The sequence below is a fragment of the Macaca thibetana genome, chromosome 12 (assembly GCF_024542745.1).
Source record: "Macaca thibetana thibetana isolate TM-01 chromosome 12, ASM2454274v1, whole genome shotgun sequence".
Lineage (NCBI taxonomy): Eukaryota > Metazoa > Chordata > Mammalia > Primates > Cercopithecidae > Macaca > Macaca thibetana.
Window position 1 is genome coordinate 17,790,850 of NC_065589.1, and position 25,404 is coordinate 17,816,253.

General features: G+C 40.7%; 1 protein-coding gene across 8 annotated transcripts in view; it reads left to right on the forward strand.

The window, feature by feature from the left end:
- Positions 1–25,404, forward strand: part of DOCK10 (dedicator of cytokinesis 10) — a 1,376,581-nt gene that overhangs the window by 1,296,472 nt on the left and 54,705 nt on the right. For all 8 annotated transcript variants that reach the window (XM_050752140.1, XM_050752144.1, XM_050752143.1 and 5 more), the window contains 7 exons: positions 1,881–1,973; positions 3,707–3,825; positions 5,662–5,731; positions 9,209–9,322; positions 12,919–12,990; positions 18,414–18,560; positions 24,252–24,335. In XM_050752140.1, the coding sequence (XP_050608097.1) occupies positions 1,881–1,973; positions 3,707–3,825; positions 5,662–5,731; positions 9,209–9,322; positions 12,919–12,990; positions 18,414–18,560; positions 24,252–24,335 (699 nt within the window). The remainder of the gene's footprint in view (positions 1–1,880; positions 1,974–3,706; positions 3,826–5,661; positions 5,732–9,208; positions 9,323–12,918; positions 12,991–18,413; positions 18,561–24,251; positions 24,336–25,404) is intronic.

Sequence of the window (25,404 nt, forward strand, 5' to 3'; positions counted from 1 at the left end):
AGCTTATTCTACCACAATGTGAGTTTTCCGGCAACAGATATAAACTATACATTATTACAAGTACATAAAATATGTATTTCTCCTTTCTTAGGTTTAATGTATATCTGCTTTTCGTTTTTTGCTTCATGCTGCTTTATCTACAAGCCACACTTGATCCATAAGAAAAATGAAATACTCCAGGCATCATATATACATTGGACCAAAATTTCTCTCGGCAACCTCTGAGGCTTCAAGTCCCATTGACTTCTTATCCCTAGCCCTGAGCCCACAACTATTTAAACCCATCTTTTCTCTGATGCCATCAACCCTGGTCAAGTTCCACAAAACGCTCAATGTCCACCAAACCCTATATTTTCGTATATCTCAGCAGTTCCTCAGTTTCTCTGTCTCATGCTTCCAGCTGCTTTCTCCAAATAGCTGGTCTCTAACTCACCACAACACACCCTCTCTCTGCCTTGACTTTCATCACCCACATGCTGGCAGCATTTACCTTAGTTTTCAAACACCCAAGGCCCTGCAGCCAAACAATATCCACCTGGTTCCAGGAAGACCCAGTGATCCCTTTGACATTCAGCCCCTCTTCAGTGGGGAAGAGAAGCTCTTCCACTCACCCTCCCTGACTATTACGAACCATATCATGGGGGGTGGACACCCTACGTGATATGGGGAGTAATTGTACTCCCCTTTCCTGCCACCCCCCACCGCCCCGCCAGCTATTACGAACCATATTGCAGGGGATGGATACCCCCCTTCCCCTTGTTGGTCTGGTTGGTTCCTACCCATCCTTCAGATCTCAGCTCAATTGTCACTTCCTCTAAGAAGCCTTCCCTGTTCCCTGACCCAACAGACAAAGTTGGGCCATCTTGTCACTCATCCAGATGGCACCTGCTTTGTGTTTGAAGTGCTCATCAAATGGGATTACATAGGTGTGTGTGGAAGTAGTGGTGTCGTGCTGGCCTCCCCGCCTTAATGGAAGGTACACAGAGGAAGGGGTTGGGCCTTCCTTGCCCTCCGCTCTGTCCTCCCTCGGTGCCTGCTAAGAGCCTGGCATGCAGTCAGCTTTCCATAAATAATGAGCAAATAGATGAATCAATGAAGTGATACTTAAAAGGAAAACAGTTGTTTCTAGTCAAAAAAGAGCTGCATTTCGAAAACAGAAAATAGCACGCGTGCACACGCACACACGCACACACATAGTGACCTGAGGGAAATGAGGGAAACCCAAGCTACAGATGCCTTTCTGGAATCATAGAAACCAGAGAAACATCCAGAGTATGTCCTCACACAAGTTCTTTATCTCACTGCCTGACTGTGTAGCTCCCACCCTCAGGGCAGAACTTGAGAGAATTTTCCAGGTACCACCTTCTTCAGGAAATAAATTTCAAGTGTTATAGTCAGTTTTATCCTAAGATATGAGTTGTGGACTTCTAATCTGGGACTAATTCAGGCATTCTAAGCCTGAAAATATGCCCCGTGGATATTCATGAGTATGCATTGTCATGTGTGTCAAGCATGGCATGGAAGAAATTGGTGGAAGTCTATGGAAGAAGCGGGAGTGGGAAGATAAATGAGGAAAATTTTTCTCAACACAAAAAGCACAACCAAGAGAAGTAATTCTCCAGCCATTGTCATGTGGTTGAACAGGACAACAAAACCTCTTAGAATGAAATAGAAGAGTGGGCTTTGTAGTTTATGCAGAGCCTTCACTAGGCCAGCAATGTCCACATCAAAGCTTTGTTCCTCCGACTCCTTAATAAAGCATTTGCACTTCAAGGCATCAATCCTACAGAAGTGCTTACCTCACATCACAGTGGTTTATGTTTGTAACACAGTTTACGTATCATCAGAAATAAACTTTTTTTTTTTTTTTGCTGTTGTAGGATCCACATGTGAATGCATTTTTCCAAGAGTGCCAAAAAAGAGAGAAAGATATGTCTCAGTCACCTACCTCAAATTTCGTCCGCTCTTGTAAGGTAACATGACATGCAAGCAGTTTCAGTGATCTCCAGGGTAAAAATATGCAAAGGAGACATTTACATTTTCCACTGATTGGTAAACTGGGAGATGATTATTACTCAAGATTTTTTAATACCTTATCAATTCAGAGAGTAAATGATTTTATTTCATAATTTCTGAATCGTTTCTGTTTCTTGACTTAAAAGACAGGCAAAAATCAGTTTTTTCCAAAATAAAAATAATTGAAAATCAGAATCAATTTATTTTAAATTAGTTATTAAATCAAGAGTCCTTGCAACATTGCCATCATGCCTATATTCCATACTAATTGCAATAAAGAATAAAGCCAGATAAAGGTGGGCTACAGTGCTCATATTCAAGTTCTGAAAAAAATACCAGCAGAATATACTTTATTTTTTTCTAATGTATTCATTTTTTAAATAACAAAGAAAAATTATATGCCTTTATTGTATACAGTATGATGTTTGGAAATATGTATACATTATGTAACAGCTTCATTGAGTTAATTACTGTATTTGTTATATCACATTCTTATAATTTTTATGGTTATAACACTTAATATCCACTCTTTTAGAGATTTTCAAGAGTATAGCCCGTTTTTATTAACTATAGTCACCATGTTGTGCAATATTCCTCCTATATATCTAACTGACATTTTGTATCCTTTGATCAACATCCCCCCGGCACTTCCTCCCTAGCCCCTGGTAACCACCATTCCACTGTCTACTTCCATGAATTCAACTTTTTTAGGTCCCACGTATAAATGAGATCGTGTGGTATTTGTCTTTCTGGGCCTGGCTCATTTCACTTAGCATAATATACTCCAGGTTCCTCCATGTTGTTGCAAATGACCAAATTTCCTTCCTTTTTAAAGCTGTATAGTATTCCATTATGTTTATGTACCACGTTTTCTTTACCCATTTCATCTGTTGATGGACACTTGAATTGATTCTATATCTCAGCTGCTGTGAATTGTGCTGCAATAAAGATGGGAACCTAGACATCTTTAGCATACTGATCTCACTTCCTTTGGATATACATCCAGTAGTGGGATTGCTAGATTATATGGCAGTGCTATTTTTAATTTTTTGAGGAACCTTCATATTGTTTTCCATAGTGGCTCTTCTGATTTACATTCCTACCAGCAGTATGCAAGTGTTCCTTCTCCTCCACATCCTCTCCAATAATTATTATCTTTCACCTTTTTTGATAACAGCCATTTTAACAGTTATGAGGTGACATCACACTGTGGTTTTAATTTGCATTTCTCCAATGATCAATGACGTTGAACATTTTTTATGTATCTGTTGGCCATTTGTACATCTTCTTTCGAGAAATGGCTATTTGGGTTCCTCACCCACTTTTTCATTGGGTTGTTTTCTTACTATTGAGTTGTTTAAGTTCCTTATATATTTTGGATATTAACCCTTTCTAAGATTTATGGTTTGCAAATATTTTCCTCCATTCAACGGAGTAAAGTTGTCTCTTTACTCCATTGAGTGTTTCCTTGGCTGTGCTGAAACCTTTTAGTTTGATACAGTGCCATTTGTCTGTTTTCACTTTGCTGCCTGAGCTTTGAGGGTCGTATCCAAAAAATCATTACCCAGTCTAATGTCATGAAGTTTTTCTCCTTATGTTTTCTTCTCATAGCTTTATAGTTTCAGATCTTGAATCTAGGACATGCTTCAAATTTTATTGATATCCTTTTTATTCTGCCAATTTACTACAGAACTTACTGAATGTGGAAAAGATTCATGCAATCATGAGTTTTCTGCCTATAATTTTGAATCAGCTCTTCAAAGTTCTGGTACAGAATGAGGAAGATGAAATAACTACAACTGTCACCAGGTATCCGTAACACAACCTTAAGAGAAGAGACTTTATAATCTGTAGTTACACAAACTCTTAGTTATAACTAAACAGTCATCTACTGTTGTGTGTTTACATTTCATTTGAACGCATCTCTAATTTAAGCATTTTCCACTCTTGACTCCTTACCTTCTAATACCTTATTATTAGTAGTAAAGTGTTAGACCTCTTTTTCTTTGGTTTTTAAATTAAAATTTTTATTTTGAGATTCATATGCAATTGTAAAACATAATTCAGTTTCCCATGTGCCGTTTACCTAGTTTTCCCCACTGGCAACATCTTCCATACAGGTGTAGAATCATACAGTATAAATTTTTGAAATTGGCTTTTTCACGAAACATAATTCTCTGGAAATTCATCCAGATCATTGCATCTATCAGTAGTTCACTCCTTTTCATCGCAGAGTAGTATTCCATGATGTGGATGCACCACGTATGTTTAATTATTCACCTGTTGAAGGACATCTGGAGTGTCTCCAGTTTAGGGCTCTTATGAATAAAAGTGCTATGAACATTCATGTACAGGTTTTGTGTAAACATAAGTCTTCGTTTCTCTGAAGTAAATGCCCAGAGTGTAATTGCTGCGAGACAAGGTGGTTGCATGTTTGATATTTAAGAAAGTGTCTGTTCTCCAGAGTGGCTGTATCATTTTGCATTCCCACAAGAACCTTTTTTTAAAATACTAAATTTTTTAACTGTTCTCACTTTAAATTTGGCTATACTGACTTCTTCCAACATCTCTAATCTGGCCAATGCCTTCACAGATCACAGTTTCTTCTTTATAGAGATAGTGTTTTGAATTAATTATGAAATTTATATTTGTGCTGTTCATTTTTTATAAAAACTTAGTCATAGCATTCTGGAAAAAAAAAATGTTACTTTTGGCATTGAAATGTTTCCAGTATCTTTCTAACTCACAGGCCTGTTACTGACCTCTTTCTGAATGAGGGTTTTTAGCCTAGTTTTTAAAGCAGAGCCTGAAATTCTGGACAATTTAAATATCTCTAATGGCTCCACAACCATCCAGTTCTGGACCCACATTAAAAGTCCCCAACTGTGTCTTCAACTCATGTTCTTTTCAGCATGTGAATGTGTGTCTGTGTTGGCAAGACTCCTAAATATTGCAGCAGATAGATCTGTTGAAAATTCTGAGATATTCCTGAGCACCATAGCCACGGAGTTATAGTGTTAATGTGAAAAAAGAAAAAAAAAGCCGTAAAAAGAAAAAAAGCCATGGAGCTATAGTAGTGTTCATGTGAAAAAAGATCCACCTGTACCATCACTGCTACTGGAAACCCCAACCCAGCTACGGGAAAAACAAAGCAAAACAAACCAACTGCATCTTAACCTAATTACTTCTTCCGAAAGCATATATACTGCCCATAGGTCGGAAGGCAAGCCCTTTTCAAATGAAATATGATTATTAATTTGAAGTTAAAGGTCTAAAATTTCAATTAGGCACTAAAAGTAATCCCTTTTGCAAAAAGATAATGTCAAAAATGCACAGACCATACTTAGCACATTCAACTTGGACAAAAAGTCTCCATTGTGATATTACAACACTACTTATATCTTTGTGTTTCAAAGTTTCAAAGTTGGAAATGGCTCATTGATGGAAATGGTCATCGATGCTATAGATATTAAATGCCCAGTATTGGATATGGGGGTGAGAAGAGCAAGGAAGGAGTCAGGGATTGGTTCATTCATTCACCCGGTAACTATTAAATACCCAATTTACGAAGCACTGTAATGACAAACTAAAGCGGGATTTTTCTGCCCTCTCCAGAAAGGCCACTGATCAGCTTTGCTTTTCCAGGGTTCTGACCGACATTGTGGCCAAGTGCCATGACGAACAGCTGGATCATTCTGTCCAGTCATATATTAAGGTATGAAATGCCTCTTGGAAATTGCTCATATCCCTTGTGCTGTGTGGCTTGTCTCATTTTCTGTGTGCAGTAAGTGGGAAGTTTTCTCCCTTTAACTGAGTGGCGCCCATCACAGTAATATCAGGAATTCCCCTTAGCTACTTAGAATTCCATCTCTTTGCATTAATGGGCGAGGTGAATTTTTAAACGTATAAGTAATGTGTACCTGTGCAAATAAATAATTAAATGGGGAGAGAGAGGAAAGAAAAAGAGGAGAAGACTCAAGTGCTATGCTTTTGAAGTCAACATTACAAGTAAATGAGATTCCTGTGTTAATTTAAGGAAGACTTTCCTATTGGTTTGTTGAATGCTCTGTGTTTCCTCTGCAATGCTTTCTTAGCTCTTTCTATTGTTTTCTCAGGCATTATTTCATTTTCCCAGTTACTGTATATTTGTACCTGCTTCTGGTATGTTAAGTCCTTTATCTTCTGGCATGAACCACTTGCCCATTCCATCAGTGTGCACTGCTTCTTCCAGTGTCCTATGTCAAGTGTTCACTCAGAGATGCTTCTATTCTCATTTCCAGTTGGCCTGTGGATTAATGCCAGTGAACTTGTGATGATGTTTGTGTTTTCGTAGTTCCCACCTAAATGTCATCCTCTTTAATGAAAAGAAAGAACCCATCCAGAAATACAGAAGAGTATCTTAAATTACTTTATAATACATAGAGGATCTAAATATCTAATCTTTTTCCTATGCATAGATTAAATCTTTTTGAGACACAGCTTTTTCATCAAAAAACTATATTCTCTTAATATGTATGCACAGACAGATACTAACATATTCAAGATGTCTAGAAACTTGTTTTTTAAAAAAAATTGGCTTGGTGTGGTGGCTCACGCCTGTAATCCCAGCATACTGGGAGGCCGAGGTGGGCAGATCACGAGGTCAGGAGATTGAGACCATCCTGGCTAACACAGTGAAACCCCATCTCTACTAAAAATACAAAAAAAAATTAGCCAGGCGTGATCGTGGGTGCCTGTAGTCCCATTACTCGGGAGGCTGAGGCAGGAGAATGGCGTGAACCCAGGAGGCAGAGCTTGCAGTGAGCCAAGATCGCGCCACTGCACTCCAGCCAGGGCAACAGAGCGAGACTCCATCTCAAAAAAAAAAATCCTCGCTCCCATAAAAGGAAGTAACCAGAAATTGCATTCTGGAGAGAACCCCTCTAAGATACCATCTGGAAGGAAATATTTTTCGTTAACAATTTTTATATCCATATGTTTTCTATCTGTCAGAAATGTTGGTTGTCTTCCCAAATACCAAAGTATGAGTGTGTGCCCTTTTTAAACATAGGCTACATGCCGAAAATAGTTACTTCACAATAATTTCTTACGGTATAATTTTACCCAATAAGATCCACATCTCAGTTGTGAAAAGCCAGTTCCACCTACACATGCCTTTTTAGTTTGCTCCCTAAGATAGGGTCATAGCTTAGTTTTATAGAGTATCGATGAATTTACCATTCAACAGAATCACCTCGAGAGGTTTCACCCTCTCAATGCTTACCCCAATGTTTCATTTCAATCCTTAAAGGGACTGAGAGAGAAAGAGAAAAAAAGTTCTTGACCCATCTTATACACAGGCATCTCCATTTCAACACATATTATTTTCCTCATGTCAGTGAAATCATTGAAAATTACTTTAAGAATTCTCCTGTGTTGTGACTATTTTTGTGATTACCAAGGCTAGCTCTTTGTGAGTACCTCAAATCTCAGACTCTCTACCGATGATGCTCCTGGAGAGATGCATTAGAAATGCATCCTGGTGTGGCCCTTATTTTTAACCAGGATATCTGAAATACCCAATAGGACCATCTCACGTTATAATACAGGAGATTATCTACTTAGGTTGCTTTAAGTGATTTAAATCCAAAAATACACCTCTGTGGAATTTTAGGCTGATAACAATTTTATAATAAATTTTAACATATCTAAAATACCTCCTAATAAATATCATCAACTCACATTTTACTCTGGAAAGAACACTAAGCTGGCAAGTAAGAGACTAGATTCTAGTCAATTCTAGACTGTAGCAGTCAGCCTCTCTGAACCTCAGTTTTCTCCTCTGTGATGTGCGATGAAATGACCAAAGGAACATTCAGCTCTATCATTCTGTGACTGGACTCAGTGCATGCTTGAATGTCCTCGAAAGATGTGACATTCAATGCAATTTGTATTTATTCAGAAGTTATCTAAACACCATTTCAAGTTCAGTGGTGCTAAATGCTGCTAACTCACTTCATCTACAATATTCAAAATGCACACATACACCATGCCTTTTTCAAAGATGCGTGGCTAAAGCCAGTCTAATTAAATGCCATGGTTAACAGTGATTTGTAGCACTGATGGGTTATAGTCAACATTTTAAAATAATATTTCAGTGCCAGTTTAAATGCCCTTCAGGCTAAATAACTGTGCATGGCATGAGCTCATTGATGACATTGCTCTCATCTGAGGTATAATCCATGAGAGGGAAAAATTGTATTACTCTTGATCTTATCTAGTTTCATGCATCCATTAACTTCATCTTTCTTCTTTGAGATGAGCTTGGAGAAGTCAAATCCCACCAAGACAAGTTAGGTAGCCAGTGTGCTACAAAGTTTAAAGAAACAGTTACAGATACAAAAGCTCATGTGCCTCTATGTTAAGCCATTCATTCTCTTTCCTGCCTTCACTCTCAATTATAGTGAAATCTGAATTGTGAAAATTATGAAGAAATGTCCTTCCATGAGGCAAACCCAACTCATAAGTGAAATATTATAATTCAGTAATAAGCATTTTATATTTGAACTTTATGGATGTGCATAAATTGATACTGATATTCTTAAGAGATGAAGAAATACTGAAAACTAGCCATTACATGCACTCAGTGGTGCATGCCAAAACCAATCTTCTGAGGAAAAAAAATAAGTATGCACCATTTGTTATCTTACTGATGGCCAATGTTCATGAACGCCTTGATAGATGTGTCTAAGCATGGGATGATAGACCCTGGGTTTGTGGGGAGCTCACCTACTGGCCTCTGGAAGGCACCAGCTTCCCCACTTGGCTATTTGAGTGGGTGCTCTACCCTTTCAGGATGAAGAATTGCTACCATGCCACCTGTTACCAATGGAGGAAGGAGAAGGGGAATGTGTCCTAAGTAGGTGGGTCAAAGCCCTCCATGTTTCCTTGAACGTGTTAAATGGCTCTCCGGCTCTTTCTCTTGATTTCTACAAAGAGTTTCAAGGAGAGCTTAGGTGAGCAAGGCCCGACTTCTGCAAAGCCCTAAATAGGAACAGGTGTGTCCTGCTCTTATCATTGGGCCTGCATTTATTTCATGGCAAAATCTGGCATGAGCAGATAATTTTGAGATATGAGTTATTCACATGGCATAGTTTTTGAAGCTTCATTTTTCAAAGTATTTAACTTTATTCACTTTTTGGATTTTCTTCAGTTCGTGTTCAAGACCAGGGCATGCAAGGAGAGGACTGTACATGAGGAACTGGCTAAAAATGTGACTGGTCTTTTGAAATCAAATGACTCAACAACAGTAAAGCATGTCCTAAAGGTAAGAATTTAAAGATGGTCCTTTAATGTGAGTAGGCATGGATCATGCTTATCCCTGGAAAATGATAGGAGTCATTGATGTAGACTGTTTCTCTTGCAGTTTCCAGCACTAAGATTCATATTGAAACTTAGCATATAAAGATACTAAGCAAAAGAGATCTATATCAAGACAACATACAAAAAAGTAGAATGGGCTGGGTGCGGTGACTCACCCCTGTAATCCCAGCACTTTGGGAGGCCGAGATGGGCAGATCACTTGAGGTCAGGAGTTCAAGACCAGCCTGACCAACATGGTGAAACCCCATCTCTACTAAAACTACAAAAACAAAATTAGCCAGGAGTGGTGGTGCGCGTCTGTAATCCCAGCTACTCAGGAGGTGGAGGCAGGGGAATCGCTTGAACCCGGGAGGCAGAGGTTGCAGTGAGCTGAGATCATGCCATTGCACTGCAGCCTGGGCAACAAGACCAGATAGGTAGGTAGGTAGGTAGGTAGATAGATAGATAGATAGATAGATAGATAGACAGACAGACAGACAGACAGACAGACAGATATTGTATGTTAGAAAAGAAGATGCATTGGAAAAATTATAGAACTGGTAAGAATTGGGCATTGTGAGTACTGAAGGTGTAGGGGAGAGTTGAAGTTTTAAATAGAGTGATCAGGATGTATCTGATGGAGAAGGTAATTCTTGAGTAAAAAAAAAAAAAAAAGTGAAGGCAAAGAGGGTGCTGGCCATGGAGATGCTCAGAGGGAAAGACCTGCATGAAGTCATCAGGCAGCAGCACGGCTGGTGTGTCTGCAGGAGACGGGGAGGACACTGTGGCTGGAGCCAAGTGAGCAGAAAGAAAAAAAAAAAAAGATGGAAGATGAAGTCATGGAAGCCACTGGAGGCTTGGCAGTTAGCAAAGGCCTGGCTTTCCCACTCAGAGCAGAACGGGGATTTGTGTCATTGGAAGGTTTTGCACAGAGGAGTGATGTTTTAAACCAAGCTGACCTTGGTTTAAAAGAATCCCTCTGACTGCTGTGTTGAGAATCGACTACAGTGGGGTGAAAATGGAGACCGCAACCACTCGAGGGGCTATCAGAGAGGCAGGATCCTCTGCGGAGAGTCGCTGCTCAGTTAAAATACGGAGTGAAGAGAATGCTCGGAGAAGAACTGCATCTTCAGGAGATTGTGCTAATGATGGACCATGTGCTCTGGAAGGCGGGGCGGGCGGGTTTCAGGAGACGGGAGGCAGTGGAGTGTGCAGATACGTAAGGGAACGTGTGGAGAGGGCAGCAGAGGAGTCAAGGTTTCATCTGTCATCAGACGTAAACAGGCAAAAGCTCGATTTCATTAGTGCTGGTGGATTCAAGGAAAATAGTGGAGGCAGGCCAGAGTGCTAAGGGGTGGAGAGGGGCAGGAGTCTGTTGAATTAAGAGACAAATGTTGGAACACTTGACATGATGGCTAAAAATATTTTGGACAAGATTAGGGAGAGAGGATTGCAGCAGTGTGCCTGGGATTCATTCATATTCCTAACAACATGTTTCATGTTAGAATGCTGTTGGAGTGCTAGGATAGTATTGGTAGCCATTTCCATTTCTTCTTACTAAGAAGTGATCACTCCATTAAGCCATAGCTGCCTTTGTAGAACAGCAATCCCTTCTCTTTTTGATCTGAGCCAGTCTTTCGGAATTAGGACTATGTTGTCAAAAGTTTATAGCAGCCTTGTTTGTATGAGATTAAAACAGGATATAATCCAAATGCCCATTGACAGTAGAGCAGATAAGTACGTGGTGATTATATATGTCATGTGGTGACCGTAGGTGATCCCCCCAGCTACATGCTTCAACATAAACGAACCACAGAACAGAGTTTGTTGAATGAAAAAGGCAATCTCAGAAGAATACATAGAGGACAGTTCCATTTATATGAAGTTCAGTGGCCAGATGAACTAAATATCCCTTCATTGTATAAGCATTCATAGCAAAATTGTGAAGTAAAGTAAAGGGAATGATTAGCACAAAATTTAAAACTGTTACTGTGGTGGAAGGGGTGGGAAGCAGAGAGGATGCAAGGGGTGCGTTCTTGAAACTGTACATGTACAATATGACTTTTTGTAGCTAAGTGTCACCCTTAGGCCCAAGAAAGAAGGGTACCCATCCTGGGGTGTGCTTTGCTTTTCTCATACTGCACCCATCCTCATAGGCCAAGGTTTAAGAGGAGCTAAGAGAATAAAGAGAATAAGCCCACCAGGAGCCCCTACCTCCCCTTCTAGACCTGTAAGGAACCCCAAGACCCTCTTGCTGAAGGTCCTATAGGCGGATTCCCAGGTCTGCTTCAATCTCTGTCCCAAGCCCTCCAGGACCCCCAGAGGACAGGTCTTGATGCCTGAGTGCAACACTAGACCCCATTAAGGAGCTATTTGTGGCAGGGAGGAGGGTCGCGTTGTGGATAGCACTCAGATGTGCAGGCTGGACAGTTTCCAAAAGAGCTCAGGTGAACAAGGTCCTACCTCTGCAAAGCCCTAAGTAGGAACAAGTGTGTACTGCTCTTATCATTGGGCCTGCATTTATTTCATGACAAAATCTGGTATGAGCAGATAATTTTGAGATATTATTTAGGTGACATAAGTTTTGAAGCTTTGTTTTTTAAAGTACTTAACACATATGCACCAGGCCCCTCAAGGGGGAGGACAGAGCCTTGGGCGAGAAGAAAAGGGTTAGGCCAGGCCCTGTGCCCCCTAGGACCTCACACACTGGTGCGGCATTCCAAGGTGTTATGAAGTTTTGTTTGTCGAGGTAGGAGGATCAAATATATTTTATTTAACACCTTTTCAGCTTGACTTCCAACTTCTAGATATTTAGACATATGACCTTCCATTTTCACCCTTGCCTCTAACCTTTGAAATTTTAGGGGTGAGCCTGGTACAATAAAAAGTTTGTTTAGGTCGGGCTTGGTGGCTCACGACTGTAATCACAGGACTTTGGGAGGCTGAGGCGGGAGGATCACCTAAGCCCAGGAGTTCAAGACCAGCCTGGGCAACATGGTAAAACCCTGTCTCTACAAAAAACACAAAAAGTTAGCTGGGCATGGTGCACACATCTGTAGTCCCAGGTATCCAGGAGACTGAGGTGGGAGAATCACCTGAGCCGGAGAGTTCAAGGCTGCAGTGAGCCGTGATAGCACCACTGCACTCCAGTCTGGCAACAGAGTGAGATGGTCTCAAAAAAAAAAAAAAAAAAAAGTTTGTTTAGTTTTGTTTCACTAAGTGAAACAACTAGAACATCCCTTGAATAAATATTTCGTAAAATAACAGCTTAGTCAGTCATGCCAAGTAAACTTGTAACTTGTTTTAAATGTTTTTTGAGAGGATTGAGAAACTGAAATGTCTGACATTTACTTTTACCACTAGAACTTTTTATCCCATTTTATAGTGGGATAAAAATCATCCCACTATAATAGTGAATATTTTACTGCTCTAATTCATTTAGTTTCAAAGAACACATTTTAACATAACAATGTTATAGTATATTACATATTACAAAGAAAAAAATTGTCATTATTTTACCATAGGATAATAAATGTCTCGTTGCCTTTTTTTTCCTAATAGCATTCCTGGTTCTTCTTTGCAATTATCCTAAAATCGATGGCACAGCACTTGATTGAAACAAATAAAATCCAGGTAAGAACATCAGTAATATAATACTATAATATGTTTACAATATTATCCAACAATTGCACTAATGATTATGCTGTCATTAGTTCCATTTTTACTTGCTTTATAACCCTTAGCAATTTACAATAATTACTTTATAAGTAGGAGAAATGATTGTGTACATCTGCACAGGCCCTTCAGAAGCAGATACCAAGACAGTATTGGAAATGCAAAAGATGTATTGGAGGGAAGTAACTATAAAGGATAAAAGGAACAGGAAAAAGAAATGGGAAAGTCTGATGCCTGTAAATGAAAAGCGGGAAGGAAGGAGGATTGGCTAGGAAGAGTCTCACAGTGATAAGGTTTTAGCTGGGCTAATGGGAAGTCTGAGAGCAAAGAGTTGTCATTAGAGGAACCCTGCACTGGGGAGGCCATCTGACTCTAGGACCTCTGCAAGCTAAGTCATTGACTGGGAGCAGCCTGGGGAGAGGGTAGCCTTGGCATGAATGCTGGAGCAGATCCCAAGATACAGCAGCTCTTTATATTCCTCCACTAGATTCTGTCTTGAAGAAACATTTGAGCAATGCACATTCCTGGCTGCCACATTCCAAGTTTGCATGACATATTGTACATGTTCATGAATCTGCTTCCCCACAGTTCCCATGGGCCTCTCCTCCTGAAAGGAAGGAAGCTTAGAAGAGGGACCCTGATGGAATTAACTAAAGCCCCTGCCATGGCTTTTCAGGAGCCTACGTATTACTCATCATCTCCCGTCACAACCCTCCATTCTAGATCCCTCTCACCCTAGCTAGCAGCTCCAAAGGTCTTGGTGACTCACCTGGTGATGTAACCCAAACCCTCATTCTAGAGTGGTCTTGGCCTCAGGTCATCTACTGTACTCACACTAGAGTTGGTACATGTGGCCATTCACAGTTACAATGGAGTGAGGAAGACCAAGAAGCAGCCAAGTAGATCACCTGAGTTCCACACACATTTCTCTCAGCCCCCATTGTGGGTAAGGTCAAGGGAAGACCTTTGGCATTGCCCTTGCCCCACGTGGAGAGTAAATCAGAACAATGCTGCATGAGGTGGGGTTGGTGGTGTACAGTGATGTTGTTTTGATTTACTCCTTTGGTGGGGGAGAAGCAGCGTCAGAAGCTCCCACCTGGCCTCCCCCTCTAGGCTACCTCCACAGACCAAGCACCCCATAGAAGGTTACTCCAAATGCCAATTTTACTAATACAAATTATACATTTGGGACCAGTTACATGACTATTGGGGGAGATCTTTGAACCCAATGGATCTACTGTTAACAGAACTTTAGTCAGGACTCCACTTTTAATCCCTGTAAGTGCCCACTCTATCAGGGTGATGCTTTTCATTTCTGGATATCAGTGTCAACTCAGATCCTGTGTCCAACAGTCCTTGAACTGTATTCCCTTCTTCTCAGTGTAGAGTAGCCTGAGTAAATGGCTACAGGGCCCTTTGGAGAAGAACTGATAGACTCATTACACTACGTACCTACTGCATTGTTGCAGCAGAGGCTTTCCTTTAGGGACTCCATCACCTCTTCATTCAATGTGTACCAGATCTGAATTGTGACTCAGGTCCAGGAACAGAGAAAGGAACCATGACTATTCATTAGAATGAACATCCTCATCTTCCAGTTGCCCATTCTTGCCTTCTTTGTTAATATGATGTACCACCATTGCTGGTTGCTGTCTGTTTTGTCCCTAGGAGTTCCAGGTATCATTAACCAGCTCTACAACTCCCTGAGAGTTGGTCCCTCTTGGCTTCCCCACCAGTCTTGCCATTTGTCATGATACTCACAGCCTCCTGGCTCCTAAGATTAAGCGTAGCACATGGCCTCTGTTGTTTTGGTGATCCCTGATCCCCATGGCTGCTCATGAGCCAACGCTGTGACTGCTGCTCCTGCCAACAGATGGGAAACGCCCCTGACTTTCTTAACGATATTGGTCCCCAGCACCTTCTTGATGGCCGTGGTGCATGCTGTCTTCTGGGCCTGCCTGGGGAACTTGATATGCTGGTGGATCTTCTGGTCTCAATTAATATCCATTCCCACATATCCATCTCTCTCCACCTCTTTATTTTTTCCTCTATCCTCTGCCAGGACAACCAGACATTTCCACTTCGCTTAAAGTAGGCCATCTCTGGATTCTCAGAGCAACCCTAGCAGTGAGTTGCTCATCCCGTGAGTCCTTATTTAATCCCGTGTTCTGAAAAAGCACCTCCATGTCAATGCATTCTAAGTTACCTGCCCTTACTTTCTGGCCCACATCCTCAATGTCCAATTGCAGAGGTTCTGCCCTACCTCCTGGTGGTACATGCTAGCTAATTTTTATAGCCCCTTTGGGTGTATTCTCTTTCTTGCTTTTTTTAGGACCAGCAAGCCCCCAGCTGGGTTAAGCTAGGATTTAACCTCCAGGTATTGTCCTGATCACCAGAAGGAGAGGCGGGACAGCTCCTCAAGGGTTTGCCTGATTCCTAGCAGGGAGAAGCCTCTGCAATATCATCTTGCATGGGAGGAGTGCTGACACTTAATGGGGAGGAATTAAACTTCTGCCAGCACTAAGGCTTCAGGGAAGTATGCAGATCCACTTCCTCAGAGTCATCCATCCAGAGGTCCTCATCCACGCTCTAGGCCCCAAGTCTTTCTAACCACGGCCTTGATCTTAGCATGACAGAAATGCCTTGCTGGACCTTTAATTGTCTGTAGAGTTCCATAACTCTTAACTCGTAAATCCTGTGTTTGCTTTTCTGCTGTATCTGCTTTCCACTTCTGGAGATGAGAACCTCCTACCTGGGAGGGAGAGAAAATCTAACACAAAGATAAAAATGGTTCGTATCTCGCTGTCATTAAGCTCTACTGGGGTCAGGAAACCTCACTGTTGAAATTCCTGCTCTGTCACTAACTTGTTAGCTGATGAAAATGACGCTTCACATCTCAGTGCCTGTTTTCTCATCTGTAAGAAGAGTGGATTGGACTAAAATTCTCTTCTAGTTCCTACCAATATGCATCTGCTTGTATAGACAGGTCACAAAACACACCTGTGAGCAGCCTAAGAATAAATGAACTGATAATAGCCAGCATGATTGTGTCCAGCAGTTTGTCTTCCCCGATAGAGGTATGCTTTTCATGACCCCCTTCAGTGGTAACCCTCACACCCTAGTCTTCTTTCAGGAGCGCTGCCCCTTTCACTCTCTAACCATCTCTCATCATCACAGTGGGAAAAGACCTCATACCATCTTTTTTCTTTTTTTTTTCCGAGACCGAATTTCGCTCTGTCGCTCACGCTGGAGTGCAGTGGCACGATCTTGGCTCACCGCAAGCTCCACCTCCTGGGTTGAAGCGATGCTCCTGCCTCAGCCTCCCAAGTAGCTGGGATTACAGGCGCATGCCACCACGGCCAGCTAATTTTTGCATTTTTAGTAGAGACGGGATTTCACCATGTTGGCCAGACTGGTCTCCAACTCCTGACCTCAGGTGATCCACCTACCTCAGCCTCCCAAAGTGCTGGAATTACAGGCATGAGCCACCATGCCTGGCCCATTTTTTTTTTTTTCCTTGAGACAAGGTCTCACTCCTGTTGCCCAGGCTGGAGTGCAGTGGCACAATCATAGCTCACTGCAGCCTCAACTTCCCCAACTTAGGTGATTCTCCCACCTCAGCATCCCTAGTAGCTGGGACTACAAGCACGGCCACCAAGCCCAGCTAATATGAGAGCGAGCGAGAGAGAGAGAGAGAGATGATAGATAGAAGATAGATAGATGATAGATAGATAGATAGATAGATAGATAGATAGATAGATAGATAGTAGATAGATGATAGATAGAAGATAGATGATAGATGATAGAGATAGAAGATAGATAGATAGATGATAGATAGTAGATAGATGATAGATGATAGAGATAGAAGATAGATGATAGATAGAAGATAGATAGATGATAGATAGATAGAAGATAGATAGATAGATAGATAGATAGATAATATATATTTAGTAAAATGGGGTTTCTTCATGTTGCCCAGGCTGGTCTGGAACTCTTGGGCTTAAGTGATCCACCCACCTCAGCCTCCCAAAGTACTGGGATTACAGGCGTGAGCCATTGTGCCCAGCCCTGATATTATCTTTTGACACCAAAGCATTCATAGTAAACTTTCCCCAAGCTATTTGTGGTGCCTGTAATCCTAGCTACTTGGGAGGCTGAGGTGGGAGAATCACTTGAACCCAGGAGGCGGAGGTTGCAGTGAGCTGAGATCACACCATTGCACTCCAGTCTGGGTGACACAGAAAGACCCTGTCTCCAAAAAAAAAAAAAAAAAGGGCCGAGTCTGGGTTGGAAGAACTCAGCTGCCTCAAACATTCTCTTCATATGCAGGAGTCCAAACAGGAGGGATGGATTTCTGGACCTGAAATGGTCTTTTGGGATCCATAGAGCTTTATTCAGTGGATGTAATGTCATCTCACAGCCAAGCCCTTCTTTATCTTGACTTGTGAGGCTCCACTGGTGCCTCTTAACTATGTCTTATACTAGGACCAGGGAGTTAAAACTAGCTGGGACTCACCATGTATCAGAGGACATTTCAAACCAGTATCTGTACTCATTCAGTTATTCATTTATTAATTTCTTAAAGTTGTTTATTGGGGGAATTCCTAGTTGTAAAAAAATCAAAATAGTTTATTTTAAAATGAAATAGAGGGGCCGGGTGCGGTGGCTCACACCTGTAATCCCAGCACTTTGGGAGGCCAAGGTGGGTCGATCACCCGAGGTCAGGAGTTCAAGACCAGCCTGGCCAACATGGCAAGACCCTGTCTCTACTAAAAATACAAAAATTAGCTGGATGTGGTGGCAGGTGCCTGTAATCCCAGCTACTCGGGAGGCTGCGGCAGGAGAATCACCTGAACCCAGGAGGCGGAGGCTGCAGTGAGCTGAGATTATGCCATTGCACTCCAGCCTGGGCAACAACAGCGAAACTCCATCTCAAAAAAAATAATAATAATAAAATAAAATAAAATGAAATAGAGAACCACATGTCCAAAATATCTAGAATAATGTTCATTAAATCATTAATAGTAGCTATTCCCTGAGAGGGAAGGAGGGGAAGTAAGATGTGACAGGTCACAGAAAAGGTTCACGTTTTACTTTGTACATTGCTACATTGTTTCAATAGTTTGCAATTAATATTTATGATTGACTTTTATTATAAGGTGAAAATTTAATTGACCAAAATTGAAGGAAACATTAAATAAAAATGATGGAAATCATGACCTTGAAATTAAAAGGCTTCTATTTTATTATTGCTTTCAAGTTTTCAAAAGGATTCTTTTTATTTGATGACCTACAAAATAAAGTAAATCTTTCGATTGATATTTCCTCGGCTTAATATTTCACATGCCACATTATAAAGAAATAATCCATTCTTTCCTTAGCTTCCCCGGCCTCAGAGATTTCCTGAATCTTACCAAAATGAATTGGACAATCTTGTCATGGTCCTATCCGACCATGTGATTTGGAAATACAAGGATGCACTTGAAGAAACGAGAAGAGCAAACCACAGCGTTGCCAGATTTCTCAAGGTACAGTTATATGAGATCACAGTTCTATTCAAGGCCCCATGTTGGTGGATGCAAGATAGTCTAAACGTTCATCAGTTCACATCTTCATGTATGATGAAAAATCAAAACTAGCACTGTCAGATGAAAACTTTCATTTATACATCTTTCCTGCTTGAAATACTTTTTAATTTTTTTTTTCCAATTTGAAGTTTTATTGAATAAAGACTAAGGTTAGAGGGCCGGGCGCGATGGCCCACGCTTGTAATCCCGGCACTTTGGGAGGCCGAGGCGGGCGGATCATGAGGTCAAGAGATAGAGACCATCCTGGTCAACATGGTGAAACCCCATGTCTACTAAAAATACAAAACTTAGCTGGGCGTGGTGGCACATGCCTGTAGTCCCAGCTACTCGGGAGGCTGAGGCAGGAGAATCACTTGAATCTGGGAGGCGGAGGTTGCAGTGAGCTGAGATCACACCACTGAACTCTAGTCTGGTGACAGAGTGAGACTCCGTCTCACAGGAAAAAAAAAAAAAAAAGAAAACTAAGGTTAGAGCAAAGTATCCATTTGAGTGTAGTCAAATCATAGTACTTCTAAATATATTTGAAGAGAAAAAATGAAATTTTTAAAAGGGAAGCTGCACTACAGTAATATTGTCTCGGGCATTTCTGCCCTTGAAAGTGATGTTATAATGGCTTTAGGTCTGACAGTGATACCAAATAGCCACTTTTTGAAAACCTTCAGGAATTTAGCATTTTTGTTTATTATCTCCAGACTCTTTTTATTCTTTCTTTCTTTTTGAGACAGGATCTCACTCTTGTCACCCAAACTGGAGCACAGTGGTGTGATCACAGGTCCCTGCAGCCTCAGTCTCCCTGGGCTCATGCGATCCTCCCGCCTCAGCCTCCCGAGTAGCTAGGACCACAGACACACACCACCAAACCTAGCTAATTGTTGTATTTTTTGTGGAGACGGGGTTTTGCCATGTAGCCCAGGCTGGTTTCAAACTCCTGAGCTCAAGCGACTGGCCTCCCAAAGTGCTGGGATGACAGGTGTGAGCCACCAAGCTTGACCTAGGCTGTTTTTTACATTATGAAAAGATCACACTGATCCCATGAAAGAAAAATTATCAAGTAAAGCACTGAGCAACTACTTACTAAACTGGATATATATGGAAATTAGTTATATTTCATTGGGTTACAACCATTTATATTGAGCTGAGAGGAAAGAAATGCAAAGTCAAAGAAAAAACTAAGATACATAATTACAATATACCATTTAACAGATGATGCATGCAGTTAGAAAGACAATAGTTTTCTGTGCCTCCTTCTTTTGTCTAACTCTTGACTACTGTAACCTTTATGAAGTCATCTGACTTGTTTCTTAATGGTAGTCACCAGAACTTATGGGTGGGTGTGAGAGGGTATAAATAAATGCTAATAATATACAGTTAAAAGCCTATAGAAGTAGAAAATGAGCCCAGCTTGTCAGTGGAGAGCTTTAATCCAGCCTAATTTCTTTTTTAATGTGTTAAAAACTATTTCAAATTATACACTATATGTGTTCTTACCCTGAATTTATTTTTTTCTTTAAGGTTTTGTCTCTGATTTTAACTTTTTCCTTGCTTCCAGAAAGAGATAAGAATAAGTGTTAAAGGGGAAAAGTTTACAGGGGGGAAAAATTACTGTAGTTTTATACCACGTTTTAAGACCTATGGGAATAAAGTTTATTGCTATGCTAGTTGTTTACTAGGAAACTTAGAATTATATATAGTTCAATTTGCAAATAAAATATATTGCAAGAAACATCTGAAATATTCTTCCCTAAACTACAAAAAAATGACAGATAAGCAAGTCTCTAAAAAAGGGAAGAGACCCCATAGTTGCCCTCCTTATTACTAATTTGAAGTTTTAATGGCATTTATTTGACACATAAAATTAAAACAAAATTGGAACACTTATTAGATGAATCATTTGAACTAGGAGAGAAGAAAAGAAAGGAAAAGAAAGTGATTTTTGAAAATGTAAAACTGAACATCGTCATTTGGTGCAAGTCCAATACGTTTGAATTTTCAGCTGCTCAACACAGCCCACTCCCAGTGCTGATGTCATAAATCTCTTATATTTCCAGCAAACAGTAGTTGTTTGCTCAATTGGGGCTTCAAATGACTGCGACCTCTTTTTGTTATTGAAGTCTACATTAGCAGTCAACTACTGTGAATTAGTCAACATTGGAATTTAACAATTAAAATATTATTGACACTCCACGGGTTGCTCAAAATTGGTCTCCACGAATCAAGAAGAACCTCTGGGAACCAGTGTGTGGGCATGTAAAAATATTCTACGTTAAAAGGTAGCCTCCCTTAGCCCACATTATGGGAAAGTAATATTTTTTCAGCAATTTATGCCAAACAGCTGGTACATTTCTCAACTATTCTCTCAGTGAAGTAGATAGGATTCAAATGAATGCAGCTTTTGTCATTTTTCTTTTTGCCACCCACCTGGGTCACAGCTCCACTTATCTGAACATACCTATTTAGACACTCTCTTTATGAAGCACAATACCAAGATGGGAGCAAAGATGGATTCATTCTGATTTTTATTTTCCTGATTGGATAGCCATATCTTTTAGCCCTTTCGCCTGACTAACCACTGCTTTGTTTCAATGAGCTTTTGAAAACCATTTGGAAATCACCTAATATTAGAGAGAGACTTGGTTTGTTAGCAAAATATGTTTGAAGAAACATCTGTGGTATTTCTCTCTAAATACCAGATAAGGATGGATAAGCAAGTCTCTAAAAAGGGAAAACCCTTCACATCTCCTCTACTTGGCTTAAATAGTCTGTGCTTTTGGAACAAATGAATGTTTTCCATAGAGCTCTTCTGTGCAAAATTTGCTGCTGGTGGCACATGAGCTAAAGGTCTAACACGCGGGCAAAGGAAACACGTCCAAGGTGAAAAAGAAAATGGGGCGGGGGAGGCAGTGGTTTTGTAAATTATGTAAGGAAAGGACAAGACATTCATGTGGTTTGTTTTGAAATGTGAAGGTTCATAACTCATCTCCCAACCAATTGTGAAGTAAAATTCTCATTGCTCTCACAGTTGGTGAAATAAAATAAATAAATTTTTTATTATCATATATTTTAACAGATAATTTAGAATATTTGGTCCTTAGTTTATTCAACCAAACTGTGAAAAAAGTTTGGTAGGGTATAAGTTATCCTCTAAATTAAGAGTCTGCACACTTCTTATGTAAAGAGCCAAATACTAAATATTTTCAGCTTTATAAGCCATACAGTCTCTGCCACAACTACCCAACTCTGCAATTGCAGCACAAAAACAGTAATTCGCCATACACAATATGTAAAGGACTGAGTGTGACTGTGTTCCAGTAAAACTTTTATTTAAAAAAAGAATGGCAGTGGGCCAGATTTGGCCCATGGGGCATAGTTTACCAAAACCTGCTACAATTTATTTTCTATTAATATAAAAGATGAATATAAATTATCTTAAAATGAAATGAGAGAGGCCCCTCCAGGCCTCAGCCATAAGCAAGAGAGCCACTGCCCCTGGGGGTCAAGAAGATGCTAAAACAGATCAGATTCAGGGCCCAGGGCAAGAGGGACACACTACACTTGGTGAAGCCAGACATGAGGGAGGGCTTTTTGCAGGAAGACAGCTGACTCTGGAGACCTTTCACCCTAGGAATGATCCCCTTTCACCCTCACTGCTCCTTGGAAAGAGGATGCCAAGCTGATCACATAGAAGGTCTTTCTTCACAGTCAAGAAACCTCAAGTTGATTCTTCTACTCCCCAGCACCACTTTCTCCCCACAGTCCCCATTTATGAGTGCTGGAGACAGGTCTCCTTCAACGTTCTTCACAGGTCTTATCTGCAGAGCAGCCGCCACAGTCTCTGCGATGTAGCAGTCACCATCCCTACTCTGGACTAGTTCAAAGACAGGACTCACCAGGCCCCCCTTCATGCAGTCAAACAGCCCTGCATCTTTGCCAAAGACTTCCCCAGGGCTCCTTTCTCCTTCTCTTTCTTGGGAAGTTTCTAGAGCATAGAGATGTGCTGGGTGGTCTCCCTCTCCTCTGCAAGATGAGGCAGGGCCCCTGCTATTCCAAGGGTGGCCAGGTTGGGACTTCCTCCTGCAAATGGAGAGCCTGGGAGACAGGAGCCAGCTCAGTGCAGAAGGCACCAAAGCCCCTTTCCTTCCCCCCTCCCCATTTGGCTCTGTCTTTTTAGGCTATGATTATACTGTGGTGTCTACCTCTCTCCCACTATTCTATTGAGACATGTGAGGACTCGGAAGCCATTAACTTTTTACTGAATGAAGAATTATTGAAAGAACTAAAATTTATATTTAAAATGAAAATATAGATGAGGCCATGTACTAACACAGTCATGAATAGGTACATTTAAAAATTCAAAAGAAAGTAAAGAAAAATTGAAAGGAAAAGCAAAACAACAATATAAATGACCTAACAATTCGAAGAACTTTGGAGAAAATAGCTCTTGCTTACACACAGGTGTATTTCAAGAGGAGACTTTTCACTTGGTCCACTCTCTATTAGCAAGATTTTATGTGTAGTCCTGTCTGAGAAAAGAGAGTTGTGAGTAAAACTGAGGAGAGATTCCAAGAAATGCAAAACCACTTTAATGGACCATCCTGGACTCTTTGGACAAGAAAGAAGCACTCCACACCAGCTGTGGAATTTTCCCAAGCACCATGTTGACTCACACCCACGTGGGTGAATAGAATGAGACTCACACACCAAGTGATGAGCTGCAGATCCACTGTGGGAGACACCTGCTCTAGTGCCTCCCCAGATCCTACATCGGGAACTATGGTCCTTTCCTCCTGCTCCACACTTTGCCTGTGCAGTCTTTGGCCACGGTAGCTTGGTTACTGGTTACATGACCATCCATCTTTTAGAGAGACAGCAAGTGCTCCTTCAAGCCTACTTACTGTTTAAGACTCTCCTTGATACAGTAAAGAGAAATTTGACCACAGAATAAGACAGGTAGTGAGCAGCTCACTGATAGAAATCTTAGGATCTCCTTCCTTCGGCCTTGAAATGCAAGCTTCCTCAGCTGGTGAGGAGAGGAGCTACTCTGTTGAAAGGGCCCAGTGAGATTTAAAAGGCTTTCCTGACCCATCTCTACCACTCCTCATTATGACCCAGTGTATACAGGAGAAGATCTACAACCCCAGAAGTGTGAAATAGAATTACTGAAAGAAAATAATAAAATGTAACTAAGTGGTTAAAAAAGTAGACAACCGAAAGCTAAAGCTTTCTGTATAAAAAAGAAGGGGCTATAATATTTCATTGCAAAGCTCCAGTGACATTTTATAACATCAATAAATCTAGATTTGTAGCTTTCTGATTGATATTTTTGTTTTGTTCAGTTATACTTTCATTTTGTTTTTCTTTCAACTTTTCTGTTTTCTTCTGAATTTTTAAATGTACCTATTCTCTGTTAGTATATTGCCTCATTTCATTTTCATTTTTAATATAAATTTTAGTTATTTTAGTTGCCATATGTGGATGACTGCTTAAACATATTTAGGAGATTTCTAAAATACCTAATTATACAATACATTTAGTTCAGTGTTATTTTACCTCAATATATTTAATCATATTTTCTAAAATCTTTAATAGATTCTTCAAGTAAAAGTTTTTGAATTTAGAATTTATCTATTTTAGCGTTGCTTTACGTTTATGGACCGAGGATATGTGTTTAAGATGGTCAACAATTACATCAGCATGTTCTCCTCCGGTGACCTCAAGGTAAGAACCATGTACAGGAGTGATCGTTTTCTAAACTATGGCATTGTAAATAAATAAAGTAGTCTCTGTGGATACCTGCTTAAGTCATTAACCTATCCATTCTCTGTATCAGAAAGTGATTTCTACGCTAAGGAGAGGCAGCCTTTTAATGGTTCATCTGCTGAGTATGCCTACCAAGTCCTCCCTTAATGCGGACAAAGGAGAGTGGAATGAAAGTGTTTGGTTTACATTTCATTTCTATTTCCTGTGGGTGGTGAAGAGAATGGCTCTTTGTAGCTACAATTCCTACAGTCCAGTTTGCCCTAGACTGGCTTGGTTTTAGCACTGAAAGTCCTACTTCCCTGGAAAACTTTAAGTCCTGGGCAAAATGGGACAGTTGAATGCCCTACCCAAACAGGGGTATATGTTGGGGAGATGTAAAGAGAACTCTAGAGCAGTGGTTCCTAGACCAGAGAGGTAGCATCACTTGGGAACTGAACTGCTGGTAATGGAGCCCAGAAGTCTGTTTTAACAGGACCTCTAGGTGATTCTTACGCACTCTCAGGTTTGAGAACCACTGAGCTATGGTTATGACACATGCTGGAGAGAACTTAGACTGGAAATGGGCCAGATGATGAAAGTTGGATCAATTACTGTTCTTTGGGTTGCAAGCAACAGAAACTGACTCCAATTTGAGCAAAAGGGAATTGACTGGGAAGGTATTGGGAGTAAATAGCATTGATGAAGCAGCTGCAGAAGCAGGCTTTGAAAAGAGCAGGGGCCAAGCCTTTTCAAGCACAAGGAATACAGTCATGCGTCACTTAATGACAGAGACACGTACTGAGAAAAGCATTGTTAGGCAATTTCATCAATGTGTGATTATCATTGAGTGTACTTACCCAAACCCAGCTGGTATATATCCTACTCCATTATATAGCTCTGTTCTCATTGTATGGGACCACCATTGTATATATGGTCTGTCTTTCACCAAAATGTTATGTGGGGCCTGACAATAATTGTAAATGAAGAACCATTTGGCCAGGGTGCTGCTGCATCTGCTTAAATCAATCAACTGAAGCCATTTTCTCCC